Source organism: Electrona antarctica (genome assembly GCF_951216825.1).
Source record: "Electrona antarctica genome assembly, chromosome: 20".
Lineage (NCBI taxonomy): Eukaryota > Metazoa > Chordata > Actinopteri > Myctophiformes > Myctophidae > Electrona > Electrona antarctica.
Window position 1 is genome coordinate 37913472 of NC_136801.1, and position 12500 is coordinate 37925971.

General features: G+C 43.6%; 1 protein-coding gene across 1 annotated transcript in view; it reads right to left on the minus strand.

Moving 5' to 3' along the window:
- The window catches only part of lama1 (laminin, alpha 1), a gene marked incomplete at its 5' end in the record, with an annotated part of 61524 nt that overhangs the window by 39828 nt on the left and 9196 nt on the right, over positions 1–12500 (minus strand). The window contains 7 exons of the mRNA XM_079489894.1: positions 246–363; positions 1038–1127; positions 2550–2729; positions 3748–3938; positions 4812–4863; positions 6373–6497; positions 7359–7526. Coding sequence (XP_079346020.1) covers positions 246–363; positions 1038–1127; positions 2550–2729; positions 3748–3938; positions 4812–4863; positions 6373–6497; positions 7359–7526 — 924 coding nt within the window. The remainder of the gene's footprint in view (positions 1–245; positions 364–1037; positions 1128–2549; positions 2730–3747; positions 3939–4811; positions 4864–6372; positions 6498–7358; positions 7527–12500) is intronic.

The window sequence follows — 12500 nt, forward strand, 5'->3', positions numbered from 1 at the left end:
CATCTGAAGCACTTTTAAGGACAAAGCAAAAAAGTCCATTCCTGCATCAAAAGTAATCAACAAACTTTACTATAAAAACTAGTCAGACAGCCAAATTGTCAAATCATATACAGTAAGCTGATAAGCTGAAAATAGCTGATCTACAAACTCACACAGAGTCAAGCGATTCGCACGCACGCACGCACGCACACACACACACACACACACACACACACACACAAACACACACACACACACAGACTTACTCTCACAAGTGTTGCCAACAGACAGGGTTCCCGGTTGCCAAGCCTCCTGGTGGTAACCGGGGCAACACTGATTGCAGCTCTCCCCACATGTGTTGTGTTCACACACACACTTAAACTTCTGTTAACACAAAGAGAGAGGAAGAGAGTTAGACAGTGAGACACACTAAACACATAAAACACATAAACCTCTGTTATCTACGGCAGATTCTGGTCGCGGCGCAGGTCGCAGATAAAAAAGAATCATGCCTCGGGTGGCCCGCGATCCTCCCGGGATTGCTTTATCCGTGAGCTAACTTCCTGGGGTAATTTGTGTCCCTTGAATGAGGCAGCTCACATTAAAATACCCGTGGCACATGAATGGACAGAGACTGAATCTGTGAAATCGCGGCCGCCTATGTGTTAACCCATTCTGGTGTTAGCATTATGTTATGCTTTAGCTATTGAAAAATAGCAGATCTACAAGCTCATAGCGCGCCACCAAGTGGCGCGCTACGAGCTTGTAGGTCTGCTATTTTTGAAAAATCGACTGACATAGAAACATAGCTTTTTCAGAAAACTGTCAGGATATAGAAGACATTTTTAGAATCTGATCTCAGGTCAAAATGGGTTAAAATACCCGTGGCACATGAATGGACAGAGACTGAAAAACGGTGAAATCGCGGCCGCTATATGTGCTAAAGAGAGATGTTAAACATCGCATTGTGAAATGCTAGCATGCTGTGTGTAGTAGTGTGTGTCTGTGTTCAGTATATCTAAGAGAAGAGAGTAAATGTGTGTGCGTGAGTGCGTTACCTTGGTAACAGGGTCCAGCGGGCAGCTCTGTGCGTGTCCGAAACAGATGCACATCCCCCCCACCGAGACGTCTTTGATGGAGTAGTAATACTGAGGAAAGAAACGCAATTTGTTACACACACATTAAACACATATTGGGCAGTATTATGCGTGTCTTAAGTACCAGGTCTTATTACTTAACTTAAGACCTGAAGGCGTGGTCAATGCTGTTTGGCCACTCAGAATAGCCAAATGGCATTGATCACGCCTCCAGGTCTTAAGTTAAGTAATAAGACCTGGTACTTAAGACACGCATAATACTGCCCTATACAGTGGTTCAGAGTTGTCACAGTTGAGACTGACGTGCACAGACAGACAGAGTAGCGCTTTCGGATTTTATCAGACAATTTAATCTCCATCATCGGCCCTTATCGAGACCATGCAATGGAGCCCGTATGGACATTTCCTACACATTGGCGTTTGTTTGGCTTGTTTTGTCAGCCATATTGACCGACGTCAGCTTGGTCGCATTGTCCGACTACTAACACTATTACTAACCCTAAATCTAATTCTAACTCTAACCCTAAGCTCAGTCTTAAATGACCACGTAGATAAACATAAAGCAACGTCGTTGTATAGCGCAGTGTCACCATGTTTTCGCTCCGGCGGCAGTCATTTCACTTTCGCATTTCCTAGTGGCCTACTGGCGGTAGGCAGTAATTATGTAAGAAATGTCCATATAGGGTGTACCAAAACTCCTGGAGGGGGCGTCAACATATGTGTCACGTGGTAGCGGCCGCCATACTTGCTGGCTTGTCTGGTTTGTTTACATTGAGCGACTATCCGTGTGCTTGTATACGTTTTTAAACTGACCTCACAATGGTGCAGACTTGCTCAGTAAATAAGTGCCACAGCAGGTCGCGTCGAGGAAATGAGCCAGAAAACGGAATTAGATGTGCAGCTTTCCAGCATGGAGACAGCATCAAGGAACCCAGATTGACGAGTTTAAAAAAGAATCCGTAGAATGGCTTGGATCTCGGCTGTACGGTGCACGGGCGCACGGACATAACGTTCAACAAAGTATCTAAGCACAGCCGTGTTTGTTCACAACATTTTCCTTGTCCTTGTAATGTATTTGGGCCCGACGTTCTTTCTATCCATCCTGGTGTTGGTTCACAATGTTGTCGCCAAGAACGAGCTCAAGATTTACAAAAACATACCACCGTCACTCTATTCTGAGTGATGCGGGCTAGAATTTAATGCCCACGAGAGGGCCGTCCCTAGCTTTTCAGACACCGCCCCCCTCTTGGTGACGTACACGTTTTCACACGCTATTGCCTCCATTGCATGGTATGATAATTGATAAGTAAGCATATTGGTGATTATCGATTGATAACATTCAAAGCGGGTCGAGAGAAAGACAGAGAGACAGAGAGACAGACACAGACACACGACCCAGTGTTTGAGAACCAGAGCCCTATATACGGTTGGTATTAGTTGGTATTGTCTTTAACATCATGGTCCGTCTCTCACCCTGCGCGTCACGAGGGGGTCGACGTCCTTGGTGTCGTGGTTGTTCAGGATCATGAGGTCGGCGTTGAGGGTTCGAATCCGCTGGAAGCGCAGTCGGATGAAGCGTGCCGACGTGAACTGCAGCAGCTCCGGGGTCAGGTGCTCGGCACTGGGACGCCCGTTGATCAAAGACGTGTGTATCTGGAAAGGTAAGAGAGACAGACCACCAGTTAACACACAAGTAAGACGCGCGAACGCGGGAAGCGAACGCAGCTCGTAAATTGCAAAAACAACAATTAGAATAAATTACGTAATTTTTTAAGGTTTTTTTTAAGTTCTCTTTTGTGTTTTTTAAGATTTGTTTTTAAGTTAATTTTTTTTAAGTTAAGTTTGTTTTTAAGTTAAGTTTTTTTTAAGTTTTTCCTTTTTAAGTTTTTTTTTAAGTTAAGTTTTTTTTTAAGTTAAGTTTTTTTTTAAGTTAAGTTTTTTTAAAGTTTTTCCTTTTAAAGTTTTTCCTTTTTAAGTTTTTTTTTTAAGTTAAGTTTTTTTTTAAGTTAAGTTTTTTTTAAGTTAAGTTTTGTGTGTGTGTGCGTGCGTGCGTGTGTGTGTGTGTGTGCGTGCATGTGTGTGTGTGTGTGTTTTTGTGTGCGATACAGCTGCGCCCTCTGGTGGTGGGCGGGTGGTGTTACAGCGTGACACACAGACATACAGACACACAGACAGACAGACATGATCTGCTGGGTCTCATAGTAAATGCTCACTGCGTTCGCAACAAACACATTGATTGCAAAAGGCCGTGATTTACGTCCTATGGTCTCTTCGGTGGTCTATGATAGATTGCGCTCTTCGCCACCGCGAACCTTGTGTAAAGACTACGTGACATTCCAAATCCAAGGCGGGTTGTGCTTATAACCACGCCCCCGGGCAGTCATAGTCTTACTGAGGTTATAGGGTTAGGTTTAGGCTGTCAATCACAGCGACTAGCCAATCACACACTTGCACAACCCGCGTAGGTTTTGGAATGACGCACATTTGTAGAATCTGGTCTCAGGTCTGAATGGGTTAATATGAGAGAGAGAGAGAGAGGGAGAGAGAGAGAGAGAGAGAGAGAGAGAGATAGACGGGGGGGGGGGGGGGGCAGGGGGGGGGGGGGGGGGGGGGTTCTGTTTCTGAAAACGTGTGACAGACAGAGAGGAGAGAAGGGGCGGTGGCGGTATACCTCTCCGTGCTCCAGCGGGACCAGCCTGGAGTAGTAGCTGGTGCAGATGACCTCGTGGTCGCTCTTGTAGGTGGGCGGTCCGCGGCGCGGCGTGACGTTGTAGCGACTCAGACACTCGCTGTCGCTGATGGCGTAGTACTGCCAGGGCTCAAAGGTCACCCCGTCCTCCGAGCGCTCCAGAACCCAGTTACCTGGAAGACGATGGAGAAAAAAATGAAAGGATGAAAAGAATTGACATTATAGTAAAGTGGTGACCGTTACAGTGAAGAGTTACGATTACAGATTTAAGTTGACGATAAATTGTCACACAGATAATTTGCGATTTAACGTTTTAATTGGGGGGGAGGGGGGGTTTGCATTGAGCATTGGAATGTTAGAATTTGTATTTCCGTTTGCATTTTTTGGCTGCGTAATCACAAATTGCGCAGGGTGCAATATGACCAATATCTTAATATACAAAGAAATCAATCACTGACACATTTAATCATTTTTTAACCCATTTTGGGCGGGAACCACTTTTGGTGTTAGCATTATGTTATGCTTTAGCTATTGAAAAATAGCAGATCTACAAGCGAGTGGCGCGATACGAGCTTGTAGGTCTGCTATTTTTGAAAAATCGAAGAACGACTGACATAGAAACATAGCTTTTTCAGAAAACTGTCAGGATGTAGAAGACATTTTTAGAATCTGATCTCAGGTCAAAATGGGTTAAAATATACAAAGAAATCAATCACTGACACATTTAATACTTTTTTAATAACACTTACATCACCAATTGTGACTGTGCCGTAAGCTTTGTACTGTAAGCTTGTACATCTGCTATTTCTGCTATTTTTTAACCCATTTTGGGCGGGAACCCCTTTTGGTGTTAGCATTATGTTATGCTTTAGCTATTGAAAAATAGCAGATCTACAAGCTCATAGCGCGCCACAGAGTGGCGCGCTACGAGCGTGTAGGTCTGCTATTTTTGCTATTTTTTAAACATGTTTGTGGTGACAATTATTACCGTCTATTACCGACAGTTACAGGAAGTGGTAACAGTTACAAGAAGTGATGGCAGTTACCTGGTCGTGGCGAGTTTGCAGCTTTGATGATGATATAGGCGATCTGAAAAAGCTGGTGGAAAAAAAGAGAGAGAATGATTTAACATTTTACTAAGCTGTAATCCTGGGCGCTACTCTCCCTCTGCCAACCTGGGGAAAGCCCCGAACTGAGCTCGTGCTTCATTAATGGAACATTTTGATACTGTCTGCAATGCGAGAGACGGGTAGAGATAAGAAAGAAACAAAATGATTGAGTGAGAGAACACATACACACACACACACACACACACACACACACACACACACACACACACACACACACACACACACGCACGCATGCTGAGACAGTGAGTCAGTCGACTGTAGACAGACAGGGACACGCCCTGGGGTCACAACCAAACATCCATCCTTCATGTGGTGTGTGTGTGTGTGTGTGTGGGCGTGCGTGCATGTGTGCGTGCCTGCGTGCGTCGGTAACACACACGCAGATTGCTCATATCACGCGATCACCTTAGAAGCAGCTGTAAACTAACAGACGAACGGTTAAATGATATGTCTGGATATGTCTGGATACCAGGGGTTCTCAACCTGTGGTCCGGGGACCACCAGTGGTCCTCCACCTAAATGATGGAGAGTTGGTAACCAAATGGACCCTTATAGATCTTTAACCCTTGAGAGTGTGAAATGAAACCAAATGGACCCTTGCGGATCCATTTGGTTTCATTTCACGTTCTCAAGAGTGACATTATTGTTAAACAACGGCATTGCTTAATTTAAGTACATAATTAGAGAATTTTTATCCCACAATTTTGTAACCCATTTTTCACCCCTGTGTCAATTATCTAATCCTAATGTGATCTTGGGCTCTACACACCCCCCGCCAACCTAGTCCCCATATATGGGGGACATGGGGAGAGCAACGGACTTGAACTCATGCATGAGTGTCCAAGTCGCTCCTTTACACCTGACAGGGGGGAGTTTCCCTGGTTGGACGTAGCGTGTGGAAGGAACACGTTATTCCAACCAGTTCCTTTCCCCTCCATCAGGCGTCCCGGCTGAATAATTGTTATTTTGATCAACGTTTATCCTAGCTATGGCACCGCACAATTGTGGACAAAATCTTATCCAACGATAACAAACTATTCTTTCGTTTTGGGTCTGAGAGGCTAAATGTCATCAGATGGTGGTCCTGTGGCTCAAACAGCAGATAAACAATGGACCTTGATATGAAAAAAAGGGTTGAAAACCACTGGAAACCACTGGAAAACCACACAGACTATCGTGTTCTTGCCAGTTATCGACATGCCTGATCAGATCTCCAGCACAGCTGGTCGCTGCATCGAACGGCCATCAACTTGTACTTGTTTCTCTCGGTCGCGTGCGTGGCTGCGCGCGTGGCTGCGTGCATGGGTGCGTGCATGGGTGCGTGCGTGTGTGCGTGCATGGGTGCGTGCATGGGTGCGTGCGTGTGTGCGTGCATGGGTGCGTGCGTGCGTCCGTGCGTGCGTGCGTGGGTTGCGTGGGTTGCGTGCGTGCGTGCGTGCATGCGTGTGTGCGTGGCTGCGTGCGTGTGTGTGCGTACCTGTCTGAGGTCCAGCGTGACGGTGACCCAGTGGAACTGCTGTCCGTTCTGGATGCTGGGGCTCTGCCACCAGTCGTTGGTGCCGTCGATGACGTTGCCGATTTGATGGCGCTCTGTGCCCTGCGCTGTAAGACCACACCCACAAACACCACCATGATCATCATCATCATTTTAGGAATATACCTGTGTTGCCATGTCCGCTTATATTATAAGCGACTTTGGGCTTGTTTTTGCGTAAAGTTGCTTGTAAATATTGGTAGTTGCAGGGTCCTAATGTTGGTTTTATTTTCAAGACAAGGACCCCCAAATTAATATAATTATATTTGTCTGCAGACCCCCATCTGAAAACATTTTATGCCATGGGCTATTTTCAGATAAATAAATGTATGCACATATTTAATGGTAAAGGGCTCGCTTCTTTTTGGGGCTTGCTTTCATAGACCATGTTTGCTTGTTTCTCTCGCAAACACTGGAAGAGATGACACATACAGACAGACAGACAGACAGATAAGCGTTATTCATAGTCTGGATTTTCGGTGTTGAGGTGACCACCGAACTACAACATGACGTCACTGAGCCGCGGTGAAGAGCAAACCACCGCCACCGGCCCCAGCCCTTCTCTCTGTTTTTACTCACCACCGCTCAACATTATATTAGCGGGAACCCCTTTTGGTGTTAGCATTATGTTATGCTTTAGCTATTGAAAAATAGCAGATCTACAAGCTCATAGCGCGCCACCGAGTGGCGCGCTACGAGCTTGTAGGTCTGCTATTTTTGAAAAATCGAAGAACGACTGACATAGAAACATAGCTTTTTCAGAAAACTGTCAGGATATAGAAGACATTTTTAGAATCTGATCTCAGGTCAAAATGGGTTATTTCAGCTCTGGTGGTCACCTCACCACCGAAAATCCAGACTATGAATGAGCCTCTAGACAGACGGACACTGGATAGATAGGATAGATAACCAGTGGATTGATAGATTACCGGTGGAGTTGTCGTCGCAGATCCTGCACTGCAGGTTCTTCTGTTGGTACCGGCGCTGGTGGACGTGCTCCACCAGCTTGCAGAACTCCTCGGGTCCGTTCTGCCCGCACGTCGCATTGCTGCTGATCTGCGCCTGACTGGCCAGGTTCAATATGGCCGGGAACAAGCCTGGGGGGAGGGGGGGAAGAGAGAGAGAGTTGGTATACAATCTTATCTCATCTGGTGGTTCCCAAACGTTGTAGCCCGTGGCCGTGACGCACAAGAGAGAGAGTATGGACGGTTTGCCCTGCAGGACCCAAACTATAGTGGAAATAGAAAGAACAACTACAACTATTTTCAATACTTTTTTATTTTTATTTTAAATTTAATTTAAGAGTAAGAGTAAGCGCTAACAATTCAATAAAAAGATATTCACCATTTAACGGTTGGTATTAACAGGCTTCAAACATAATGCTAACCCCTTTTGGTGTTAGCATTATGTTGTGCTTTAGCTATTGAAAAATAGCAGATCTACAAGCTCATAGCGCGCCACCGAGTGGCGCGCTACGAGCTTGTATGTCTGCTATTTTTGAAAAATCAAAGAACGACTGACATAGAAACATAGCTTTTTCAGAAAACTGTCAGGATGTAGAAGACATTTTTAGAATCTGATCTCAGGTCAAACTGCTTAATAACCATGGACCATGTGGTTAATGTATTGTTTACATAGGCCTGTGCCCCCCCCCCCCCCCCCCCCCCCCCCCTGCCCTATAGCAATGATTAGCATCTTTGAATTGCCTCCTTGAAATGTAAACACACACACACCTTAATTACTCTATCTATGTAATCAGCTGCATGAATGCAATCAATGCATGATAGCATCAACACACAAACACACTAGGGCCTAGTTCACACCTACACAACAAATGTTTGGTCCGTGTGTGATGCCTGATTGCTTTTTGATTGCTGCTCCAATTCATTTTCAATGGGAGTCACATGGTTTGACCAAACATTTTTGTTTGATGAGGGGGGAGCAATCATTAATCAGCGATCAAACACAAATGTTTGATCAAACCATGTGACTCCCATTGGAAAAGCATTGTGGTGGCCCAAAAAAACAAAAAAACGACCAAACATTGCTTGATTGGTGTTTGGTACGTGTGAATGAGGCCCTAGGTGTAAAGTCATGTAGACGTGTGATGAAGTGATGAGATGCAGGACAAAGAAAAACAGATAACACACTGAGGAGTTAATGAGTCTGTCTGTCTGTCTGTCTGTGCGTGCGTGCGTGCGTGCGTGCGTGCGTGCGTGCGTGCGTGCGTGCGTGCGTGCGTGCGTGCATAAAACAGCAAAAGGAAAGCTATCTGTCACATTGGAAAGAAGCAACAGAAAAGCAGAATAAACTAGAATGCTATCTGGCCCTGCAAAGAAAATACACTGTGGCAGAATACCTGAGCACCGTGACCGACCAAACACAAAGGACAATCTTAACTAGGTACAGACTGCGATCGAGAAAGGCCGTCATAGGCAGACCTGTCTCCCGAGAGAAGACAGACTATATACACTAGTATGCACCCACTGCACATTGAATGAAGTGGAATCTGAGCTACATTTCCTAACCATCTGTCCACTGTACCAAGACATCAGAGACATGTACTTCCCACAGATTACAATCACCCACAGAGATTTTGAAAACATGAACAATGACAAAAAAAAATCCCATATCTGCTAGGCAAAGAACAACAATGTGCAAACACAGCAGCAAGACTACTGTGATAGGAGAAGGATATCAAATGGAACACAACACACCCTAAAGACTAATCATTGTGTGTTCCTGCACTATCTGCATCGAGTGATCTTGGTACATTGATTTATTGGAGATTCTGACTTTCAATTGTATTGTTCCACTTTGGCAATGTAAACATATGTTTTCTCGTGCCAATAAAGCCCTTTGAATTGAATTGTGTGTGTGTGTGTGTGTGTGTGTTTGACATAGATCTGCTGTACATATGAGTGCATTTTTTAAACATTTGAAACACTTGTTGCTATTTGTCCCCCAAAGCTTTAGTTTAGATCAAGCTAGCCTTGCCTACATGTCATGTATTTACGTACTTACTTAATTACTTACTTAGTTTTTACATTGTTTTTATTTTGACACTTGCTCGGGCAATGTAAACGTATGTTTTCCCATGCCAATTATTTATATGCTCCTTTGAATTGAATTGTGTGTGTGTGCGCCCTTAATGACGCCTCTGCTTCACACACGTAAAACACAGACACTCACATAGAACACACACACACACACACACACACACACACACACACACACTGGTGACAAATCCATCTTCACACCCCACAGGATGTATGCACACGCACAGACACACGCACACAAACTTTAACCACCAGAGGGGTTGTAGAGCGAGCAGATGGGGGGGTCGGGTCGTCTGTGGGGGGTTGTGTGTGTGTGTGTGTGTGTGTGTGTGTGTGTGTGTGTGTGTGTGTGTGTGTGTGTGTGTGTGTGTGTGTGTGTGTGAGGTGAATAACAAAAGGGCATAGAGGGGAATGGAATGTGTAGAATCACAACAAGTAGAACGTGTCTTTGTTATTCAGATTAACTCCACTCTCTCTCTCTCTCTCTCTCTCTCTCTCTCTCTCTCTTGAGAGCTTTATTGGCATGATAAAACATACATTTACGTTGCCAAGGAAGGTCAAAAACTAAGAAATGCATGTAGGCTACAATAAAGTGAGCACAGAAATGTGTAAACATAGCTATGTCACAACATTGCAAATGAAGGAAAACTAGCATGATATAGCTAAACTAGCTTATCTCTCTCTCTCTCACTCTCTATCTCATTGAAGGAGCTTTATTGGCATGAGAAAACCTCCCCCTTCTCCACACAGTGAAATCCTCACCTTTAAGGTAATTAGAAATGAAACCACACTCTGAAAATGAAATGTAACCAAAATGGACCCCCTTATGGGTCTTGTGCCATCAGTTATAAATGGATACAATCAATACACACACAGCAACGTCATTGTTTTAATTTTTACACTTACTTTGGCAATTTGTAAACATACGTTTTCACATGCCAATAAAGTTCCTTAAAGGGATAGTTCAGATTTTTTTAACTTAAGTTGTATGAAATACTTGCCATTAATATAGTGGTTGCAACTGTATTAATTGATTGCCCGAGTCCCATGGTGGGAGTTCTGCTCTGGTTTTGGTCAATATTAAGTAGTTCCGGTCATTTTGTGGGGGGCACTGGGGCCACGCAGTAAAAGTAAATGAATCCACAAAACGAACGTAATTTGTATTGTTGACCTATTTCTAAAATATTAGCGCGACTTTCGTTCAACTTTGACCCCTCTATCACATGGAACTATTTTTTGGGCGTAGTGATATGGACACAAAAAACATAGTTCTGTGTGATAGAGGGGTAAAAAAAGAACGGAAGTTGCACTAATATTTTAGAAATAGGTCAACAATACAAATGACGTTAGTTTTGTGGATTAATTTACTTTACTGCGTGGCCCCCAGTGCCCCCCACAAAATGACCGGAACTACTTGATCTTTCACCAAAACCAGAGCAGAACTCCCACCACAGGACTCGGGCAATCAATTAATACAGTTGCAACCACTATATTAATGGCAAGTATTTCATACAACTTAAGTTCAAAAAATCTGAACTATCCCTTTAAGTGTTACTGCATGTTCCTATCTCTCTTTGTTGACAAGGGAAACACACGTATGCAAATGCCTGATCACTTGAACTCTCTGCACTTTATTTTATTCACTAGTCTTGTCCTGTTTTGCACTTGTCCTAATGTAACTGCACTCTGCTGTCCCACCAAACATGTTTACATGTCATGGCCATAAAGTATTCTGATTCTGAATGATTCTGATTCAAAGCAAGTGAATTATAGACAAACAAGAAAACAACATAAGAAATGTATGTACTCGTGCATGCTAGGCATGCTAAAGAAATGTGCAAACGAGCATGTATGTCACTCACCATGCAACTTTACAATCAAGCAGGGATGGTCAAATTAAATTAAAAACCAGGATAATGTCTTTGCTATTACGTGATCATTGGTAATTTATATGCACAATTAGCAGACACTCTTAATCCAAGTGCTGCTTGTATACGTACAGTAGGTTGTATGTATGTATGTATGTATGTATGTATGTATGTATGTATGTATGTATGTATGTATGTATGTATGTATGTATGTATGTATGTATGTATGTATGTATGTATGTATGTATGTATTTAAAGATAGTTTTCAAATCTCTCTCTCTCAAAGGGGCATGGGAAAGATTGTCAAAGAGTCTCTCTCTCTCTCTCTCTCTCTCTCTCTCTAAGCGAAGTCATGAATATAAATTGAATGTGGCCCTTGTATTGACTCAGCTGTTCTCATTGACGTTAAAAAGAACAATGTCAATCACATAAAAAACTACTAAAGCTGTTAGTATGTCAATAAACTGCACCGAGGGACACAGATGTCTTACTAAAAGTACCAATACCACAACGTAGAAATACTGTAGGCCTACTACTCTACAAATAAAATACGTTATTCAAAACTGTACTTGATCACTGTAAGAGTATACAAAAATAATTGATGTCATCGGAATATACCTTCAGTAGCCTACTAAACATGAATGTAGCAGATGAATTTCACAATCATAATATTGGATCGTAATTAGTAGATCAATGTAGGCTATATCACTTTCATGTTGCAGCTGATTTTAATTAGCCTGATATGTGCTGCGAAGCCCCAAAATAATCATATTTGAACCCCCCCCACCAGACAAGCACTTGAAATTGTAGCAATTGAGGCAGTAAATTGTGTTTGAAGTTCCAGGGATAAATATTGTGAAAATACTAGCAGATCCACAATCTGATGTGGGCTTGAAGACCAGCTACTTTCTAAATGTTTGCCTCTTTCTTGTATTACAAATTTTACAATTAGGCCAATGTTTGACCATGCAGTTTTTATAGGCCTATAGTTTGGGTTGATTACATTTGATGCAGTAATGGGACCCCCCACCATATAGGGGGGGCGAGACTCCAGAACCACAGTAATGGGACCCCCCACCATATAGGGGGGGCGAGACTCCAGAACCACAGTAATGGGACCCCCCACCATATAGGGGGGGGCGAG